The sequence below is a fragment of the Sus scrofa genome, chromosome 14, assembly GCF_054392235.1.
Source record: "Sus scrofa isolate SSC_HxYL_T2T_F1_AM1 chromosome 14, Sscrofa_HxYL_maternal_Yorkshire_Landrace_v2.0, whole genome shotgun sequence".
In the NCBI taxonomy this organism is placed as follows: Eukaryota; Metazoa; Chordata; class Mammalia; order Artiodactyla; family Suidae; genus Sus; species Sus scrofa.
The window spans coordinates 136,161,196-136,183,106 of record NC_139396.1 but is presented as its reverse complement, the minus strand read 5'-3'; the positions used below and the strand labels follow the sequence as shown (position 1 = coordinate 136,183,106).

The window sequence follows — 21,911 nt, the reverse complement described above, 5'->3', positions numbered from 1 at the left end:
TGCAAACAGGAATGTTAAATGAGAAAAGACCATTCCCATCCCAGGGGCAGCCCGTCTGAACACAGGTCTGGTCTTAACAGAGCTGCTTGAGGGTTACTCTCAGCTTCCCTGAGGAACTACTACCTAAATCTTGAAGCGGGGGGCCACAAAGCTCCTCTTAATATCCCACTGCAGGATCCTCCCTGTCCAAGTCCCAGCTCTTCACCATTTACTGCAGGCTCCTTCGATTCTGAGCCAAACCATGGATCTCCCTTGACCCTGCCTGCCTCTGTGCTAGCCAGTGACCTAAAGCAAAGCAGCTGCGGAACCCAGAGGAAGCTCTGCATGGAGAAAGAGAACTATGCAGAGTAAGCACAAAGTTTATCAGGAAAAGTTTCTCCGCCAAACTTCAAACGCTAAAGCACTGCACTGATATGATGTCTGAGCTCATAGGGAAGGAATCAAAAGGAGACCTCCTCCTCATCCCTTCGCAAGCGCAATGCTCACAACTTGCTCCCCTCCTAAGCCACAGACCCACACCCGCCCCTACCCTATGCAGTCTCCTGCCCTCTGAGCTCCTCCAGCCGCGCTGCTCCAAAGCCTTCTCAGATGCTCCCCAGGCCCCGCCTCGCCTCCCTCATCCCACTTCAGCCGCCCCCCACCCCGCCCGGGCTTCCCCTCGCCCTCTAATGACCCCCTACAGGCGCCCCCTCCTTTCACCACGTTTACAGTTCCCTCTCTCCTGTCGTATGCGCCCCCCTGCTCCTACCCACACCCCCAATTCACTCTATTCTCCTAATCCCAGTTTACCCTGCATCCACCCCCCTCGTTAACCCTTCGCTACCCAAAGGCTTCGTTAACCCCTTTGTCCCCATTCCTAACTTGAGCCTTAACTTCTTCCCTCTCAGCAGGAAGCCCTCCTTCCAAGTGCTTTAACCATTCTCCTTCCCCCTCCTCTTCCCCCGCAAACTACTTCGCCCTCGGCGCTTTAACCCTTCCCAGCCCGCCCCTGTCCATCTCCCCACGGCCCAAGACATACCAGTACTTGACGATAGCGGTAACCTGGAGCGGGTTCGGCTGGTCAGGGTAAAGGCGGCGGCACTCTCCGTAGATGGCGTGCAGTCCCGGGGGGAAGAGAGAGGCGAAGGCCGGAGGGGCAGTAGGGCCAGGGGCCGGGGGCGCAGCGGGGCCGGGGGCACCGCTAGGCCGCAACTCCGCCATCGGGGCGCGTAGGGCGCTGGGGGGACCGGGGAGGGCAGACGACGGGGAGAGCGCTGACGCGCCAGCAGGCGGACTCCCTGGGTGCGACTCCCGGAGGCGATGGGGGCTGCAGCGAGGTCTAAGCTCCGCGCCTGCGCAAGGCGCACCGTCCGCCCAGGCAAGCGACGGCCAGAGGGTGCCTCGGGGGCCGCGGGGCGCTCAGGGGGGCGGGGCGGCGGCGCGCCCTATTCCGACATCCATTGGCTAGTATCTTTGCCAGTCACAGGTGGGAAAGGCGTGACTTGACAATAGGTCCCGCCTCCCTCTCCCTGTTTAAGGGGTGTCCCGAAGCTCTTGGCCTCCCCCTAGTGTTAGGAGGAACTCAGGTTTAAATAGAGATGCTGGCGCGTCTTTCTGAGGTGCTAGGGTCGCACCAAAGCGCTGGGAAGTGCGTGGGTAAAGGGCTTGTAATTGTTCTGCGGTCACTCTAAGAAGGATTGTTAAACAAATCTGGCAATGGATTGATTCATTCGTTCGTGTAGCATTAGTTTTAACAGTAAAAATCTGAATGTTTCCTACCGTCTTTGAATGTCCATTGACCAGATTGACACCAACACCGCCAAACTCGAGGGTCATATGTTGAAATATCTATTTTGAATTTCTGCTAGAAAGTAACAGGACTTAGATAAATTAGGATCGATTAAATATCCTGACTAAAGGGTCAGGACTATTAACTAAAGGGTCCTTGCAACTTGAAGGGCGGGAGGAAATACTCTAGACACTGGGCTCAATTAGAAAGCAGTGATGGAGTTCCCGTCGTGGCTCACTGGTTAACGAGCCCGACTAGTATCCATGAGGACTCGGGTTCGATCCCTGACCTTGGTCAGTGGGTTAAGGATCTGGTGTTGCCGTGAGCTGTGGCGTAGATCACAGACTGGGCTCGGATCCTGGGTTGCTGTGGCTGTGAAATAGGCTGGCAGCTACAGCTCCAATTCAACCCCCAGCCTGGGAACGTTCACATGCCGCGAGTGCGGCGCTGAAAAGACCAAAAAAAAAAAAAAGAAAGGAAGAAAAAAATAGAACCTCTTTTCGCTTCCATTTTCTCATTCATCAATGTGAATCCTTATGAAAATTAAAGATATGCTAGAGCAGTTCCTGAAGCTGGAAGATGAACGTCGTTTTAATGGCCAAAATATCATCTATACCAGTAGCGCCAAATGCCAGTCTTTAGATCAATGTTAGCATGTTGCATTACAACTATCCAGGAAAAAAAATGCAAAAATCAACAAAAATGTTCTTTTACCGCAAAAGCAAATTTTATGTAATTTAAACTACTTTCCTCTATTCTCTGAATATGTTCCTCCCTGTGTATTTGTGTGTATTAGAAGTTACTTTTATTAGAGTGCTATAGTGATATATGTTTGTTTTTTTTTTTTTTTTTTTTTTTTTTTTTGGCTTTTTTTTTGTTGTTGTTGTTGCTATTTCTTGGGCCGCTCCCGCGGCATATGGAGGTTCCCAGGCTAGGGGTCCAATCAGAGCTGTAGCCACCGGCCTACGCCAGAGCCACAGCAACGCGGGATCCGAGCCGCGTCTGCGACCTACACCACAGCTCACGGCAACGCTGGATCGTTAACCCACTGAGCAAGGGCAGGGATCGAACCCGCAACCTCATGGTTCCTAGTCGGATTCGTTAACCACTGCGCCACGATGGGAACTCCATGATATATGTTTGTTAATGTCTTATAGACCCATATAAAAATATGGCAACCTTACGTTGTCCAGGGGAAGTGGTGGAGAGTGGCAGGACTGATCTGTAAAAGCCAAACATCCACAAGTTACTGATCAATCCAAACCGAACTACAGACAAATACTACATACTTCAGGAGGCACTGGGAATCCCTCCCAATGGACTACAGATTCTGGTAGGCAATGCAATCAGCGTCCCTTTCTATTTAATCTATAGAGACTACAAAGCCCAACACACCGTGCGCCGGAAACGCGATGCCGTGTCACTTACACTAGGCGGGGCTCCGAAGCAGCTAAATACAATGCAGAGCCTTCTGGGTATTGTAGTTCTTCGAAAGCGAGGTCGGGCCGCTCCCTGGCCGTCCGGTACTGGAGGCCAGACTGCGCATGCGTTTCAGTGGCGTTAGCGGCAGACCGGTCTGGCAGTTCCTTCCTCGGAAGGAGAGATTCCTCTGCCATGGAGTCCTACGATGTGATCGCCAACCAGCCTGTCGTGATCGACAACGTGAGTTGCATCCCCCTAGAGGGACTTATGCTCTCCTCCTCGAAGGGATCGCTTCCCGGGTTTCAGCCTGGGCCGCCGGTTCTTTGTCACTGGCCCGGCCTGTCAGGCGGGTTCAGCCGCCGCCGCCTCCTTCCTCCCCCGACCCGTAATCCACAGGCAGGGCGGGCCAGCCGGCCATCAAGCATGGGATGGAGAACCCTGGGATGGATAAAGGGAAGGGTTATAGTCCGAGCCGGGTCCTTGGGCCCCTGGCTAGAGGGGCCTTAACCTCTCTGTGAGAGCCCGGCGTCCGCCCCGTCCCAGCTTCCGATAACTCTATAGGCTGTTCTGGCTGTCCATCTTGGCCAATGACCCCGCCTCTGGGCCTTGCCGGATGAGGGCAGCCCTCTGCAGTGATTGGCTCGCTCTCCTGCCTTTCTTCCCGGCCGCCATAGTATTTCCCCCCTTTAAGGGGCGGGGCGGCGCTCGAGGGCCGTGGGGATTGGTTTCGGGGCCTCGGAGTGGTGGGGCCTGACCCGCTAGGGCCCGCCCGGGAGTGGAGAAGGGCTAAGCTTCCTTCGGTCCCCAGACGGGCCCGCGGCTTGGCGGTATGTTTGGGTGGGGCTCGAATGTGTGGTGCCAGAAATGGCCTTAGGATTTCAGTTATTTCTGTGATTTTAAATTACAACGTTAATAAATGTTGAGAAGAAAGGGGAGTGACAAAGCAAGTAGGGGGTTACCTTTCTCTTCGAAACGCCTAGTTGCTGTGGAAAAAAAAATAACTAAACGTATTTGCCAGGCGCTGTAGCGCTTACACAGGGGTTTCACATGCATTCAAATTGGATCCTCACCAATTTGAGGTGGATAGTTAAAGCAGGACGTTTGATCCTCGTTTTACGAATGAGAAAACTGAAGCGCGAAGAGGTGAAGTGAGCCCAAGGTCGCACAGTAGTGGTGCCCTAAATCCAGTGCTTTATCCGCTATTCTTCTTGCTAGTACCCATGCAGGTGCATCAATAGTGACAAATGGAAAGAATCTAAATACTGCTCTTATTTTTGGCGGAGAGAAGCAGTTGTATAAAACTGAATTTCTGTCTTTCCACGGAAAGGTTGGGTTGATACCTTTCTGTTCCTCTTCTAAGTCCCTCCATTGAGGCACAATTGCCAGTTTCCTTTGTCCTAAGCTGACTGTCACATTCACTCTGCTGATTCAGCCCTTGGGATCTTTGGCACGTTGCAAGGTCCTTTAACTTGCATCATCTTTTGTGTGTGTGTCTTTTTAGGGCCGACCTGCGGCAGATGGAGGTTCCTAGGCTAGTGGCTGAATAGGAGCTGTAGCTGCTGGCCTACACCACAGCCATGACAATGCTGGGATCAGAGCTGCATCTGCGACCTACACCACAGCTCACGCAAGCCGGATCCTTAACCCACTGAGCCAGGCCAGGGATCCAACCTGCATCCTCATGGATGCTATTCAGATTCGTTTTCCCTAGACAGGAACTCCTGAATCTTCTTTAGGCTTCAACTCTGATAGGTAGTTAGGGCTTACTAGTCCCAATTGAAATATGAAGAAAAATGAGGCTTGGGGAGGTTAAATAACAAACAGTATTCAAACCAGCTGGGTTATGAGTTGAGGTGCCAAGACTCAGATTAAGACTGGGTTCTAAATTCCTCATTTTTTCCAATGAAAGATGCTTTTTGGTTAGTTAGCTTTCCTTCTCTTTAGGAAGGAGGTTGAGCTCAGTGAGAGACCTCATTTTAGGGAGGATTTTTGTTTGTTTCCTTCACCAGACTATGAATTGATCGATTTGTTGGTATAATTGATTTATTGGTTTCCCAGAGAAATAAGTCTATTCCTAAAATCTTGAAAATTCGCTATTGCTTTGATGCATTACAAATACACTACAAAGGAAAAGAAGAACGGGAACTCCGCAGTTGGATTCTTAATCCACTGCACCACAGCTGGAACTCTGTCACAGATTTAGATTCGGGGCCTCAGGTGGTTCTTGCTGTTTGATATTTAGAGGGTTTAGTTTAGTTTAGTTTAGTTTCAAAGTGAAAGATGGAGGAGTTCCCGTTGTGGCACAGCGGAAACGAATCCCACTAGGAACCATAAGGTTGCAGGTTTGATCCCTGGCCTCGCTCAGTGGGTTAAGGATCTGGTGTTGCCGTTAGCTGTGGTGTAGGTCACAGACTCGGCTCAGATCCTGCGTTGCTGTGGCTGTGGCTCCAATTTGACCCCTAGCCTGGAAACCTCCATATGCCATGGGTGTGGCCCTAAAAAGCAAAAACCAAAAAAAAAAAAGTGAAAGATGGAGAGGAAGAATTATTTGAGCCAACTTTATATTATGAGGGTAATGTGCCTCTAGCAGATTTACCAGCTACATAGCTTACCATGCTGCCAGTTTTATTTCTGGGCTAAGGACAGTGTAATTAAAAGAGAACAAAGAGAGCAGGAAAAAGAGGAAACGATTCTATTATCAGTTCACAGCCCTTCCCAATCTTCAAACAGTTGTTGACCACTCCTTTCATCCAATTCTGGCACCAAACCAATACATCAGAATTTAATGAGGAAAATGGAGGTGTGCCTGTGTGTGTGTGCACTTTAGTGACAATGACAACGATAAAAGTTATGGGTATTTTAAACTAAACCTAAGTCATTCTTTCCAAAGGCATGTTATAGGTAGTGATACAAGAAAGAGGAGGGCAGGGAGTTCCTGTTGTGGTGCAGCAGAAACAAATCTGGAACCATGAGGTTGTGGGTTTGACCCCTGGCCTCACTCAGTGGGTTAAGAATCCGGTGTTGCCCTGAACTGTGGTGTAGGTCACAGGCGGGGCTCAGATCTGGCATTGCTGTGGCTGTGGTGTAGGCTGACAGCTACAGCTCTGATTAGACCCCTAGCCTGGGAACCTCCATATGCCACAAATGTGGCCCTAAAAAGACCTACAAAAACAAAGAAAAAAGAAAGAGGAGGGCAGCTCCAGGGCCACATTTTGAAGACTACAGCACTTTGATTAGAAATACTACGTTTATTCTGAAGCTCAAATCTTTGCCAAGATCTCAAAGGTTAAGTTCTCTCCTAAAATGGATCAATTAGCTAGAGGAATTGGCTGAGGAAATGAAGTGATATATATTTATTTAATGCCATCACTTGTGACCTTCAGGCTGTCAGTTGTACCACTGCAGCAAGAATCCCTCCTTAGCTAGACGGAAAGAGTGAAGAGGTGACTTATGGAGACATCTCACTGTTCAATTCTGTGTATTTTTGAGAGCCATGGGCATGCTTCGCACCAAGCTGGGGGTCTCAAACCCAATGTCTTGTGGAGGCCAAGCAGGTCCTTTAAAAAGGAGGAGGAAGAAGGTAGCCTTAATGTCAGTGGAAGGAATCTGGAAGGTGCTTTGAGTACGCCTGACCAAAGGGCCAGCTGCTGCTCATTTCCAGCCAGTTGTTGCCCTGAAGGAATGAATGCAGGCCCAGTGTTGCCAGATCTTCTGATTTTTCAAGAGAAATCAGAAGTATTCAATTTCGTTTGCAATCTCTAATTTTTAACTCTTAGAAGTTAATGTCAAAGTAGTTTGTGGTCTATAGAGATCAAAAGTAGATTATTGGAGTTCCCGTCGTGGTGCAGTGGTTGACGAATCCGACTAGGAACCATGAGGTTGCAGGTTCGGTCCCTGCCCTTGCTCAGTGGGTTAATGATCCGGCGTTGCCGTGAGCTGTGGTGTAGGTTGCAGATGCGGCTTGGATCCCGCGTTGCTGTGGCTCTGGCGTAGGCTGGAGGCTACAGCTCCGATTCGACTCCTAGCCTGGGAACCTCCATATGCCGTGGGAGCGGCCCAAGAAATAGCAAAAAGACAAAAAAAAAAAAAAAAAAGTAGATTAGTGGTTACCTAAGGCTGGGGAGCAGGGGTGGTAAGGATGGAGAGTGGCTGCTAATGGATACAAGTTTATTTGGATGATGATGAAAAAGTTCTAAAATTAGACTGTGGTGATGATTGCACATCTCTGTTCATATACAAGAACCATTAAATTATATACCTTAAATGAGTAAATTGTATGGCATGTGAATTTTTTTTTTTTTTGTCTTTTTGTCTTTTCTAGGGCCACTTCCCACGGCATATGGAGGTTCCCAGGCTAGGGGTCTAATGAGAGCTGTAGCCGCCGGCCTATACCACAGCCACAGCAACTCAGGATCCGAGCCACGTCTGCAACCTACACCACAGCTCACGGCAACGCCGGATTCTTAACCCACTGAGCAAGGCCAGGGATCGAACCTGAAACCTCATGGTTCCTAGTCGGAGTTGTTAACCACTGCGCCACAATGGGAACTCCTGGCATGTGAATTTTATCTCAATGTTGTCTTTAAAAAGCTACTTTGTATAATGGAAAAAATAAAAATCATTATATATTAAAAAAATAAATACTTTGTGGGAGTTCCCGTCGTGGCTCAATGGTTAACGAACCCAGCTAGTATTCATGAGGACATAGGTTCGATCCCTGGCCTTGTTCAGTGAGTTAAGGATCTGGCGTTGCCACGGTCTTTGGTGTAGGTTGCAGATGCGGCTCAAATCCTGTGTTGCTGTGGCTGTGGTGTAGGCTGGCAGCTGTAGCTGGGATTCAACCCCTAGCCTGGGAAACTACTTTGTGAGCCAAACAAAATATGTCTTTAGGCCAAAATGGGCCACCAGTGTCCTACAGTCTGAGGCTTCTCAGCATCTCTTCCCCATTCATCAAATGCCAGACAACTAGCCTCCTTCCCAGCATGTCAAGAATAATCAGGAGTGCTTCGGATAAGGTCGCTTGCAGGTACTGGGAGAACCTTGTTGAGGGATGTGCTGTTTGCCTACATCTGAAGGAGAATGGTCAATGGCGGCTGGTAGCAGACTCGAGTCCTCAAAAATCAAATATTTAATGAGACTACTTTTTCATGAAGCCTCTACAAGGTACTTGCTTACTTAGCCTTGCCAGAGTGAATAACAGCTCATTTGCTTAGCCTTGCCAGAGTGAATAACAGCTCATTTGCCAGGTATATAGTTCCTAGTTACAAATACGGTTAAAGACATTGACCCTAGAGAAACTGACATGACCCTTTTATATGCTCTAGTGGTATGGCTTGAGCAGAGTAGTGCCAGCTCAGCCGCCTCCCACGCCCCCACCCATTCTTCATCCTAAAGCTTGCCTGTCAGGCCAGTTCATGGGGCTGCGGGGACAAGCTTTGTCTGGTTCCACCTTGTGCATCATTCCCAGTGCTGCCTTCGCCTTCCCTGTTCCACCTCTGCCTGCGGCTTCTGGCATTCCAGCTGCTCGTTCAGGTTCAGTACTTTAGGCTTCATCTGCCAATCATTTGAGCTTGGTTTTGGTTTTCTTTCTTTCTTTCATCTTTTTTTTTTTTTTTCCCTAGGGCCACACCCATGGTATATGGAGGTTCCCAGGCTAGGGGTCTAATCAGAGCTGTAGCCACCGGCCTACACCACTGCAACAGCAATGCGGGATCCGAGCCACGTCTGTGACTTACACCACAGCTCATGGCAACGCCGGATCCTTAACCCACTGAGCGAGGCCGGGGATTGAACCCGAAACCTCGTGGTTCCTAGTCAGATTCATTAACTACTGAACCACAACGGGAACTCCTGGTTTTGGTTTTAGACAGCCAGCATCTACTCAAGTACCCTGCAAATGTCAGATACTGCTGATATATAGAATCTCTGGCCTCCAGGAATTCACAATAAAAAGAGACAAAAGTGGAAACCATAAATTCAAATAGAAAACAGAATTCATGCTACCTAGTGGAACAGGTGATAGTGATTTGGGGAGATAATAGGAAGAGAATAATTAATTCCAACTGGGGATTATTCTTCGGGAGGAAGGCAGTGATATTTAAACTGGACCTGTTACACTCTTGGTGGGAAGGACAGAAAGAAAGAAAAACAACCTAACATTTTAATCTGCCTTGTCACTCAACTCCTTTTGCTAGTAAACTCAAATATCCAGGAAAATCATCTCTTAAAAATATTTAGAGTCTGAAGCACAGGTCTCATCTTTACTTTTCTTGCTTTCAACCTTTGCCAGGAGATCCAATTAGTCTGCTGGCATCACCACACCCAGATGAAGGCAGTGAGCAATTACTGGAAGCTTGAGCGAACAAGTTCCCAGAGTCCTTTTGTACAGGGCACTCTCACTAGCTGTGCAGCTGTCCCAGAGCCCTTGGGTTTGCAGTAAGATAGATGTTCCTCCTTCCTGGTCTTTCAGCTCAGTTTACAGCTGCACCTTTTCCAGGCCCCGTGCTGTTCTGCCCAGGCCGATGAGTTTGCACATTGTCTCCTGGGTTTTTTTTGTTGTTGTTTTTTTTTTCTGTTGGCAGAAGTTCTTGCTGTCTTAGAGAACTGGCTTGCCCTGCTCTCCCCCGATCCTGCTTTCCTTGTCATTCGACCACTTCTTACCTCCTCCCTGTCTTGCTAGGATCAGGCACCGAGAGAGGTCTGTCTCACCCCCTGCCCCCACCTCCTATAGGAAAGCAGGAATAAGAGACAAAGTGGGATCCAGGGGTGTTGCTGGGAAGCCTTTGGTACCAAGATAACTTTGGCTATTTAGTGTGGCCTGATGTGCTTACTGCTTTCTGTGTGGGTTCTGGAAATATCACACTTCGCCCCAGGAGAAGTGGTCAACAGGCAGCAGGGAAAGGGCCCAATTACACTTGGAGCTACAAACTGCGTTGGGGCTGGAAGCACGAGAGTGTTTGGTATGGTGGTAGAATTAAGAAGGAAGAGAACAGGGTGAAGCAGTATCAAGCCTCAACATTTGTCCTGCACCAAGTTGGTATCTGTGTCCAGAGTCAGTGTTTACTTTGGCTGGGCCCCAGGTGGTACCAGAGATGCTGGCGGGAGACATCAGATTCTCCTCTGGGCATCCTACCTAATGTACCAAGGATCGGAGCAGCAGAATAGTAATGCACAGTCTCTTCTCAGACAAGGCTTCATGGCTTTCTTGCTCTTTACCATCAAGAGACCAAGGAGAAAAGTGAAGCAGAGTAAAAAGAAAAAACAACCACAAACCCCCACAAAGCATAGTAGTCTGTCCCTGAAGTCAGAACCAGACAGTGTGTGTCACATCAGAGTCAGCTTCAAGTCAGGCAACGTTCATGGTGGTGTCTCCCCTAGAGGCCCTGGAGAGCAGGGTTAGTTGAGGCCCAAGCTGGGAGAGTAGGTTAGAAGCATCCCATGTGGTATAGCAGGATCACATGCACTTCCCGCCTTGGTTATGTGCCTAAACTTGGCCACTTTGGTGTTTTGAGGTATTTTCCTTTTCTCAAGTTTTCTCCTGTACTTCCCTTTATTAATGCTATTTTTAATTCCAAAAGTAAAACACATTCAATGTAGAGACGTCAAAGAATACAGAAAAATCAAATAATACTCAGAATGGGCAGTAGAAATTCCGCTCACCATCCCCAGCCCCACTGCCCTCCCTTTGGTGTGAGTTCGCTATACCAAATATTCATACAAATGGATATATTATACATAAATATAAAGTCTCTCTCTTTTTGGAACAAAAATGGAACTGTATTATACCTATGGTATGATATAGATCTCCTCTTGCTTTTGTGATCGTCTGACTTCTCTTTTTCTCTCTCTTCAGGGATCCGGTGTGATTAAAGCTGGCTTTGCTGGTGATCAAATCCCCAAGTACTGTTTTCCAAACTAGTAAGTCATTGGGAGGCTTGTCAGCTTTGTAATGGGATCAGTATTCCATCTTTTAGGGAGAAAGGATCTCCCATTTGGGTCAGCCTTGGTACTTAAAACAACAACAAGCAAGGGACAGGAGTTGGTTTTTGGAGTAAGCAAATAATTGCCTGCATGGTACAATTTGAAAGGCAATTTTTTTTTTTAATTTGACTTGATGTGGTTCCAAAAATGTTACCACTGGTAACTCGTTGCTTTGGATGACTGCTTCTTCATGGAGCCCTCGTCTTAAAATTCTCCTATCTCCCAGGATGGGGTTTAACATTAAACCATACATACCATCTTAGTGAGAATGAGTTTTTTCTCAGCACTTTCCTCCTAAGGCAGAGAGATTGCAGGCAGGAAAAGGGCACAGATGCCTGGGAAGGGGACTCAAAGCAGTAGAAAAAGAAAGGAGGCCATCTGTCAGTTACAACATCATAATCTTCCTTAAAATGGAAGTTCTGGGCAGAAGGCTAAGGAGACAACAATTTTTGAATGAACCATTCTAAATGAATTCTTGTTTCCTTGTTTCTCTTGATCTGCATATACACCGGGGAAAGAGAAGAAGTGGATGTACTGAATCCTCTAGGGTTTTTTTAATAACTTATAAAATAATATAAATAGAGAATTCCCCCTGTGTCACAGTGGGTTAAGAGTCCAACTGCAGCAGTTCCTCTTGTGGCTCAGTGGGGACCCAACTTGTATCCGTGGGATGTGGGTTTGATCTCAAGCCTTGCTCAGTGGGTTAAGGATCCAGTGTTGCCGCAAGCTGCAGCATAGGTCCCAGATGCGGCTCAAATCCCACATTGCTGTGGCTGTGGTGTAGGCCAGCAGCTGCAGCTCCAATTCAACCGCAAGCCCAGGAACTTCCATGTGCCACAGGCGCAGCCCTAAAAAGAGAGAGAAAAAAAAAAGAATCCAGTTGCAGCCGCTCAGGTCACAGCTGCAGCTTGGATTCATTCTCTAGTCCAGGAACTTCCATATTGCCTTGGGTGCAGCCAAAAAATAAATAAAATAGTTAATTAATTAAATGAAATTATGTGGAAATGACTTTAATATATGTTCATTATAGAAATTGTGGGAAGTGCAGAAAAGTAGAAAGAAAACAATCAAAATCAACTGTGATCTCATTCCTCAAAGATAATAACAGTAGAATTGCGTATATTTCTTCCCATCTAAGTATGTGCATCAGTACATTCTTCTTGTGCTCTGTCGTGTGTTCTGTCACGAAATGAAAAGCAATGGTCCTCTCTGCTGTCTTTTGTAGTGTGGGCAGACCCAAGCACGTTCGTGTCATGGCAGGCGCCCTCGAAGGTGACATCTTCATTGGCCCCAAAGCTGAGGTAATCCCCAATCCTACTGAACAAGCCTCATGCAAGCAGGGGACTTCGATTTTTCTCCACACAGGCCATGTCCCACAGTGGGACACGGCCATGAGTCCAAGAAGCAATTTCCTCTTGAAATCTCCCCTTTCCTTCTCTCCTCCTAGGCTTAGTTGGTTTGATGCTCCCAGGAACAGCCTCTGGTTTTGGAAAAGAACTATCTGGAACCTCACTTTGGGAAACAGAAAACAGTCTAATAAACAGAGCTTTTGCCTTCCTTCTGTACTCTGACACTACACTGCCAATGATCAAATTGACTGGCTTGGTTATTTTTTTGGCAGAAGGGATTGGGGGGAGATCCTGGCTAGGGTACCCAGGGGATAAGTTAATTAGCACAGTTTGGCAGAGCCCTCAAGCTGCCTCTAGAAGCAGAACAACAGAATCATTGTTGCCAACCTTGGCTGCAAGTGGTGAGGCCCAGAGGTGGGATCCAGGAGATCGTGTCCTGGGACCAGGCATGAGGAGGGTACCCCCGAGGACCCACAGAAATGCGGACACCCTCAGCTTCGCCAGCTGCTTGGGCAGTGAAAACAGTTGGCAGCATACAGTTTAGAGACTTGGAGGCTGAGTGCCCATCCTTAGCCATGGGTGAGGACTGCAGTGGGAAATCCCAGTCCTGGAAGACCAGGGTCCACCCAGAGCCCGGCTGAGAGGCTGGCTTCTGCTCTAAGTGCTTCTCTCTGCCCCCAGGAGCACCGAGGGCTGCTCTCCATCCGCTACCCCATGGAGCACGGCATTGTCAAGGACTGGAACGACATGGAGCGCATCTGGCAGTACGTCTATTCCAAGGACCAGCTGCAGACTTTCTCAGAGGAGGTGAGGGTCCTGTGTGCAGGGTGGCCCTGCAGGCTTTGCAGAGCAGACCAAACCCCTCCCCCAGAGACAAAGCAGACAATGAAGATGACTGCCACGAGGGTTTGAGTCTTCTGTTCTAGGCACCAGGCCGCGTGCTTTTCAAACATGTTTGCAGTTCATCTTTACAACATTCCTGTGAGAGACAGGTAGTATTAGCTCCATCTCAGAAACAAGGGCACAGAAATTCAGAGGAACCGAGTGATGTTTCCAAGATCACCAGTGAATAAAGTAATAGTTCTGAGATTCAAACCAACCTCTTTCAGAAGTTCCCATCGTGGCTCAGTGGTTAATGAATCTGACTAGGAACCATGAGGTTGCGGATTCAATCCCTGGCCTCACTCAGTGGGTTAAGGATCCGGCGATGCCGTGAGCTGTGATGTAGGTCGCAAATGCAGCTCGGATCTGTAGCTGGTGTATGCCGGCGGCTACAGCTCCAATTAGACCCCTAGCCTGGGAACCTCCATATGCCACAGGTATGGCCCTACAAAAAGACAAAAAACGAAACAAAACAAAACTACACTTTCAGGCTTCAGAGCCTATACTCTTTAGCTTTTGAGGATATAACTCTCAATTCAGAAACATAAAGAAAGGTGCATACTAGGTGTATCAGAGTTTCTAGAGAAGATATATGTTCCATTTTTTTAAAGTAAAGTCAATATTGAAATTCATTTTTCTATTTTGAAAAAAAAAGTTAACTATTATTTTTATTATAATAATTCCAAATTCAGAGTTTAGCACAATCTTCTTGACAACTGGAATTCTACAGTAGGTACAAGGACCTCTATGATAATCTTAGAAGACGAGGGGACTGGGGGTGGGGGTAAGAACAGAATAAGACTTTAAAGGGGGCATGAATTTGGAAAGTTGAGAAACTGGCTTGGGCAGGGCTAGGGGACAGGCCCAGCTTGCCTTTTTTTGGAGAGAGCTGACAAGGCTCGCCTGGACTCTCCGGCCAGCCACAGCGCTAATGAGGGTTGAGAATCTGGCCTTGCCCTAATTGCCACCTGGGCTTCTCTCACCAGCATCCTGTGCTCCTGACGGAGGCACCTCTAAACCCACGGAAAAACCGAGAACGAGCTGCTGAAGTTTTCTTCGAGACCTTCAATGTGCCAGCCCTTTTCATCTCCATGCAAGCTGTGCTCAGCCTGTGAGTAGCAGCTGCCTGGCTAGCCTGGCTCTTTGCGGAGAAAGCATTCCTTTGGCAGAATTGAAGCTTCCCGTCCTTTGGGTTGGTTCAGAGCAACCTGAGCATCCCCGTCAGGGAAGGTTAAGGATGGTGGGAAAGGAGCATGGAGGCCGTGTCCCAGTCTGGGCTCTCCTAGCTGGCGTGGCGCTAAACAGTGGCTCTCTGCTCAGCCTGCTGGCATGGCCATAGGCTGCTGCAGCTCTCCCTGCAGGCTCCTGTAATGAGCCCAGGTATTTATTCCGTGCCTACTTGTGACAGGTGCCATATAAGCCTGGGGATAGGGTCATGATGAAAACACCACTGTGGCCGCTGTTCTCAGGCCCCTGTCATTCCTATCATGCTCCCAGCCTGCCTCACACCAGGGCTAGGTCTGTTGCTAAGATTATACATTAGTGACCTGCTGATGGCATGTGTTTGACCCTATTAAAAAAATTGCAAGCTAGGGAGTACCCTTGTGGTACAGTGGATTAAGGATCTGGTGTCACTGCAGTGGCTTGGGTCACTGCTGTGGCTCAGGTTTGATCCCTGGCCTGGGAACTTTCGTGTGCTATAGGCATAGCCAAAAAAAATTGAAAGCTAGCATTTAAAAATTGGGAGAGGGAGTTCCCGTCGTGGCGCAGTGGTTAACGAATCCAACTAGGAACCATGAGGTTGCGAGTTCGGTCCCTGCCCTTGCTCAGTGGGTTAACGATCCGGCGTTGCCGTGAGCTGTGGTGTAGGTTGCAGACGCGGCTCGGATCCTGCGTTGCTGTGGCTCTGGCGTAGGCCGGTGGCTACAGCTCCGATTCGACCCCTAGTCTGGGAACCTCCATATGCCACGGGAGCGGCCCAAGAAATAGCAACAACAACAACAAAAGACAAAAAGACAAAAAAATAAAAAAAAATAAAAAAATAAAAAATAAAAATAAAAATTGGGAGAGTAGGAGTTCCCGCTGTGGTTCAGTGGTTAACGAATCCGACTAGGAACCATGAGGTTTCAGGTTCGATCCCTGGCCTTGCTCAGTGGGTTAAGGATCCGGTGTTGCCGTGAGCTGTGGTGTAGGTTGCAGATGCGGCTTGGATCCCGAGTTGCTGTGGCTCTGGCATAGGCCAGCGGCTACAGCTCCGATTTGACCCCTAGCCTGGGAACCTCCATATGCTACGGGTGTGGCCCTGGAAAAGGCAAAAAAAAAAAAAAAAAAAATTGGGAGAGTAGGGAGTTCCCATTGTGGCTCAGGGGCTTCCTTTGCCTCTACCTGTACAAGGAGGACTATGATTTCCACCCAGTGGGGTAAGAACCCAACTAGTATCCATGAGGACGCAGGTTCGATCCCTAGCCTCACTCAGTGCGTTAAGGATTGGGCGTTGCCATGAGCTGCTGTGTAGGTTGCAGATGTGACTGAGATCCTACGTTGCTGTGGCTGTGGTGTAGGCCAGCAGCTGCAGCTCCAGTTTGACCCCTAGCCTGGGAACTTCCATATGCTGCAGGTGCAGCCCTAAAAAGAAAAATAAATAAATAAATAAAATAAATAAAAATTGGAAGAGTGAAGTTCCCACTGTGGCTTAAGAATCTGACTGCCACTGCTCGATCCCCAGGCCAGCACAGTGGGGTAAAGGATCTGGTGTTGCCACAGTTGTGGCATAGGTCACAACCACAGCTCGGATTCACTCCCTGGCCCGGGAACTTCTATATGCCATGAGTGTAACCATAAAAAAATTTTTTAATAAATAAAAATTTGGAGGTTTCCTATCAAAATCCAAATTTCTGGCTTCTCTGAAAAATGGGAAGATCTAATGCTGGGACTATATGCCTCTAGGGCAGGATAGCTGGAGCTGAAGCAGCTGCCATTTTAGGCTCCACCACAGTCCATTCCATTCCCTCTTGACCCCCAACACAGAGGCAGACCGTCAGCTGCTATTTAGCAAACATTTTGGTTTTTTCCCCTCATTTCACAGAAATATATGTCTGTACCCTCGTCCTTACCAAAAGAGAAAAGAGTGAAACTATTATTTTCTTTTACTGATTAATTTTTCCTGCCTCACCCCTGTAGGCATTTGAATTTTCTCCTCTGGTCTAGAGAGTAAAAACTGGGTCCCTGGGAGTTCCTGCTGTGGCGCAGCAGAAACGAATCTGACTAGGAACCATGAGGTTGCGGGTTCGATCCCCGGCCTCACTCAGTGGGTTAAGGATCCAGCATTGCCATCAGCTGTGGTGTAGGTCGCAGATGCAGCTCGGATCCCACGTTGCTGGCAGCTGTAGCTCCAATTCTACCCCTAGCCTGGGAACCTCCATATGCTGTGGGTGCAGCCCTAAAAAGCAAAAAATGAAAATAAAACAAAAAACCTGGGTCCCTGAAGCAGTCGAAGGCCTGGGGTCTGGAGAGGGAGCTTGGAGAGGCTCAGCTCCTTTCCCTCAGGTATTCAAGGCTGCTTCAGGGCTCAGGCTGCCTTCCTGCCCAGTCCAGTGGAAGGTCTCTGGAGAAGGCAGGCCCCGCTTTTGTTACGCTGATGTTGAACTCTAGCAAGATGTGAGTTTCTTTCCAGAGTGAGGAGGCAGCGGTTAGTGACGGCTTGCCCCCTTTGCTTCAGTTATGCCACTGGCAGGACCACGGGTGTGGTGCTGGATTCTGGGGATGGCGTCACCCACGCCGTGCCCATTTACGAGGGCTTCGCCATGCCCCACTCAATCATGCGCATCGACATCGCCGGCCGCGACGTCTCTCGCTTCCTTCGCCTTTACCTGCGCAAGGAGGGCTATGATTTCCACTCATCCTCCGAGTTTGAGATTGTCAAGGCCATAAAAGAAGTGAGTGCTGCCCCGGGGGCCCAGGGCTGGGGGAGGGAATGGGAACAGCAGCCAGGACCCCCAGAACCTGGAGTGAAGAGTGGTGACGTTCCCGTCCTGGGGGTCAGGCTCTGTCTTCCCCTCAGGCCACTGTGTGATCTTCAGCTGGGTCCCCTCACCCTGACAGGCTCACCTTCTGAAGTGCTGCCGTCTTGTGGGGGAAAGAGAGCTGCTACTGTTTCCTAACCTGTGTTCATTGTTTTTTATATATTGTATACAAATTACTTCTATTCTCTAACATCCTTGGAGAAGTTGGAATACATTTTTCTTCTTAAGTAAAGTGAACCCTCCTGCCAACTATGGTTCTAGGGAAACCTCGGAGCTGGGTAGAGCTCAGAATCATATGAGTAGTAGGAGAAAGATGCCTGAGTGTGGACTAAAATTAGCACGTAGTCTCAGGCCCAGACCCAGAAAGCTTAGTGGCCATGCTTGCCCACCGACGAGGTGGAGCAGGCGGGAACGCAATCCTAAGTGCTACCCAGTGAAGGCAAGCCGACATCTCCCCGCTCCTGCTTCAGGGCAGCAGCTCTAGGGCAGTCACTGTGATGGGCAGGTTTTGGCAGCAGCACATCACTCCCGGGGACTTGGACCAGGTACCTGCCAGGTTTCCTGTCTGTCTGACTCGTGCTTGGTTCTGCAGAGAGCCTGCTACCTATCCATAAACCCCCAGAAGGATGAGACACTCGAGACGGAGAAAGCTCAGTATTACCTGCCTGACGGCAGCACCATTGAGGTAGGTGGCCCAGCCTCTCTCCCTTCAGGCCCCTCCGGCCCCCAAAAGCTCTGGGCCCAAACAGAACTCCCCACGGGGAAGCTGAAGTTGGGGGTACCAGGCCTTTTGAACCCTCTGCCTGGAGCACCGTAGCTCTTGAGCAGCACTGTCTCTAGCAGGGAGAGACGCCAGGGACGTCGCTTCTCTGTGTGCCGGGATGGGATTAGTAAGGGCAGTGAACAGTGCTGTCCTTAACCATGGGCACAGTATAGCGTGAGTGGCCTCTCCCTGGACGTCCAATGACAGGAAGAAATTTCCATGAATGAATGAATCCATCTATTAAGTCTCTTGGCTGGAAAATGCCAGAGCTGGGATTAAACGTAGGAGCGTCCTTTCTCTAGTTTTCCAGCAGACCTGTTTGTCCCCTGCTTGTTCCCAGGAGCCCTCTCTTTGGTCCTGATCTACGAGGCCTTGATGGGCAAGGTCTTCCTGGCCACCTGGCCACGAAGCGATGGGCAGAGGGCCTTCTTCCATCCCCACCCCCAAAAGGACTTCCGTCCCCCACCCCAGCCTGAGAAGCTTGCCCCCCCACCCTGCAGATTGGTCCTTCCCGATTCCGGGCCCCTGAGCTGCTGTTCAGGCCAGACCTGATCGGCGAGGAGAGCGAGGGCATCCACGAGGTGCTGGTGTTCGCCATCCAGAAGTCTGACATGGACCTGCGGCGCACGCTCTTCTCTAACATCGTCCTCTCGGGAGGCTCCACCCTGTTCAAAGGTTGGTCTTTGCCCTCGGCGCCCTGCCCGCGGAAGCTTCCACAATCCTGCCAGGCCCAGACACCCAGAGAAATGACGCGAGAGTCTCCTTTCTTGCCCATTCAGGTTTTGGTGACAGGCTACTGAGTGAAGTGAAGAAACTGGCTCCAAAAGACGTGAAGATCAGGGTAGGAGCCTGCTGGGGGCAGGGGTGGGGCGGCGGCTGCTGTGGAACCGGGCCTCCAAGGGTCTGGAGCGCCACCTGGTATGGCCTCCCCTCTTGCTCCAAGCCTTTCAGACACCGCCAGGTGGCTCCCAGCTTCCACACTGTCCCTGAGGCCTGCCAGAGGGGAGGCCCCCCCCTCACTCACCCTCTTCACAAAGGGGGAAGGGGGCTAGGCTGAGGGCCCCACATGTGGTCTTTCAGGGAAACTGTAACACTGACAGGAGACTGACTTTGGCCGCTCCCCTGTGACACAGCTCAGCATCGTAGAGACTGCTGAGCAGAGCCCGGCCTGCCTGAAGAAGGAGGGGTCCTGGATGGAGGAGGGCAGTTCCTGCCGTGGAGTCTGCTCCCCTCCAGCCCCCGGCAGACCCCGATCTTGCCCCCAGGTGGCCCCAGCTTCCCTGGGAACTATAGATACCTAGGGCTGCCAGAAACCTACTTCTCCACATGAGCATCTGGCTGGCTGCAATCCCCCCCAGAGAGTCCACAGGGTCCAGCCAGCCCTGAAATGCAGCCGCTGCCTTCGGTGGTGAGAACTGGCCACAGAGCTGTGTGTTGGAAGGGAAGGGAGGGGGCGGGTGGACGTCTCAGATGCCTCTTGCCACCCACCTTGCAGATATCGGCACCGCAGGAGAGACTGTATTCCACGTGGATCGGGTGAGTAGCTCTTCTGGGAATAAGAGCTGAACTGGAAACAAAGGCATTGATTCCCCCTCACCACCCCATCCCATTAAAGGAAAGCGGGGTAAGGATCTGCCATGGGCTCTGCTGTGGCCCAGGTCACTGCCGTGGGGCGGGTTCAGTCCCTGGCCCCGGAATTTCCATGTGCCATGGGCATGGCCAAAAAAGAAAGTAAAGCCTGAACTGCTTTGGCCAGGGGGACTGGCTGGCTTCACGAATACCCACTCCCCTTCTCTGACAAATGTTCCTTTTGGATTTCCTCCACCCCAGGGGCTCCATCCTTGCCTCTCTGGACACCTTTAAGAAAATGTGGGTCTCTAAGAAGGAATACGAGGAAGATGGTGCCCGATCCATCCATAGGAAAACCTTCTAATATTGGGACATCATCTTCACCTCTCTCTGAAGTTAACTCCACTTTAAAACTCGCTTTCTTGAGTCGAGGAACTGCCTGTGTGTATGAGTGTGTGTGTGTGGGTGTGTGGGTACGAGTGTGTGCGCATACAAGAGTGCCGTGTGGCCCGGGGATCCCAGGGATCCCGGGGCCCAGAAAGGACGATGAACTACCCACGATGGTGACGGCCTGAGACCTGGGGTTGACCACTAACTGGCCCCTGACAGGGAAGAGTGGCTGCCAGAGGGCCCCACTCCGTCAGCTGGGCCTTTGTCTGGCTGTGTAGGGCTGTGTTGACTACCATGGGGAGACAGAGGGAGGTAAGCCCAACCCCTGGGAGACCTTGCTGCTGCCCATCCTAGGCTGGGCCAGTCCCACCCCCACCCCACCCAGGGTGCCCTGCAGCCCGAGGCAGCTGCTGCCTCCCCTTGCTCATCATTCTGCTCTCAATGCCTCTGGATCATGGATGGAGGCCTGGGGCCAGGGTTGAGTTCTGTCTGGTTTTGTTGCAGTTTGGGTTTAGAAGGCTGGAGAAGCACTCCAGCAGTTATTACTGAGACTTTGGGGTCAGAAGGGGGCAGGATGCCCTCAACTTCACCTGGGGACCAGGACCACACTGGGCATTTGAGGTGGGCAGGAGTAGTGCTGCTTCTGCTGGTGGCAAAGTTGTTGCTCCAACTCCAAGCCCACTTCCAGTGGGTCTCGGGAGAGTTTCAGGAGCCTGTTGGCCCCAGGCCCTGTCACTTGCTTTCCATCCATCCTTGGGCAGTGCCATCTTCAGTTTTATTTATTGAAGTGTTTGTTCAGTACAGGGCCTGGGGAGAGGGGGCTCATTGCCTCCCACCCACCAGGCACCCTGTTCACACTAATGTTTACAGCACCTAAGCTTAGCACAGTGTCCAGGGCCCCGCCACTCCCTGCTCACGGTGAACTGACAGTATCCATAGGCCTCAGGACCACATGGGGTCAGAGACTACACTCAAAGTCACTCCAGCCTCTTTCTTTCTCCCTCTTCCACTTGCTCACTGCCCTGGAATCAACAGACTGGTTGCTGGTTGGATTTTCTGAAGCAAGAGCTAGAATCACCCTTTAGCAGAGGCTCCGACCCAAGGAAAGGTGTTGGGGATCCAGCCTCCTTAGGAATGGAGAAAGAGCTGCAATTAACCAAGTGGCCTTTTCCCACTCTAGCTGACCCGGTGGGGGGGGGACTAGGTTGCAGAGGTGAGCAGGCTCCCCCCCAAGGCCGATTTATGCCATTCTTGTCTTTGGACTTGCTTGCTTAGGGAGGGAGGGGTCAGACCAGAGGGCCAGGAGCTGATGGGATCAGGCTCACCTCCTCTGGTCCAGTAGGACCAGGTGCCTTCACTGGACTAGGCTGGCCTGGCAGTGGTCCCAAGGCCCTTCAGCTCGGCTGGTACAAAGCTGAGGCCAGCAGATCTTCCCCGGCACCCTCACCTGTGACACTAAGACCTGCCCTGATCCCAGATTCCAGGCAGTATTCTCCCCCATGCCGTCCAACGACCAAAGGCCCTGCCAGGTGTGGGCCGCAGCAGCAGGTGTGTGTGAAAGCGATGTGGCGACCCGCGGACTGCAGTGTGCTTAACCAGCTCACCTCCCTCCTCTTAGCCCAAGCCTGTCCCTCGCACAGCCTCGCACAAACCACGTTGCCTGGTGGGGCCCAGTGTACTTAAATAAAGTTGTTCCAATAGACACATCAGCTGTGCCTCTGTCTGTAGGCCGTGCGTGCAGTGTGGACTGCAAGAGCTGAGGGCCC

General features: G+C 50.4%; 3 protein-coding genes and 1 long non-coding RNA gene across 8 annotated transcripts in view; 2 read left to right on the top strand and 2 right to left on the bottom strand.

The window, feature by feature from the left end:
• Nucleotides 1-1,359, bottom strand: part of SUFU (SUFU negative regulator of hedgehog signaling) — a 127,477-nt gene extending 126,118 nt beyond the window's left edge. For all 5 annotated transcript variants that reach the window (XM_084995329.1, XM_021072750.2, XM_084995328.1 and 2 more), the window contains exon 1: nucleotides 1,019-1,359. In XM_084995329.1, coding sequence (XP_084851455.1) covers nucleotides 1,019-1,200 — 182 coding nt within the window. In that variant the 5' untranslated portion in view covers nucleotides 1,201-1,359. The remainder of the gene's footprint in view (nucleotides 1-1,018) is intronic.
• PCGF6 (polycomb group ring finger 6) overlaps nucleotides 1-21,911 on the top strand; it is a 1,082,924-nt gene that overhangs the window by 785,114 nt on the left and 275,899 nt on the right. The window lies entirely within an intron of this gene.
• Nucleotides 1,681-3,706, bottom strand: LOC146397030 (uncharacterized). The gene is made up of 3 exons (XR_014826854.1): nucleotides 3,197-3,706; nucleotides 2,953-2,990; nucleotides 1,681-1,840 (listed from the first exon to the last, which is right to left on the bottom strand). It is a non-coding gene; the product is annotated as an uncharacterized LOC146397030 (long non-coding RNA).
• ACTR1A (actin related protein 1A) lies at nucleotides 3,304-21,852 on the top strand. The gene is given in 11 exon segments (NM_001444494.1): nucleotides 3,304-3,430; nucleotides 11,043-11,107; nucleotides 12,396-12,471; nucleotides 13,201-13,326; nucleotides 14,388-14,512; nucleotides 17,120-17,336; nucleotides 18,016-18,108; nucleotides 18,687-18,861; nucleotides 18,966-19,027; nucleotides 19,682-19,722; nucleotides 20,017-21,852. Coding segments are annotated over 11 exon segments (1,131 nt in total). The 5' UTR covers nucleotides 3,304-3,382; the 3' UTR covers nucleotides 20,120-21,852.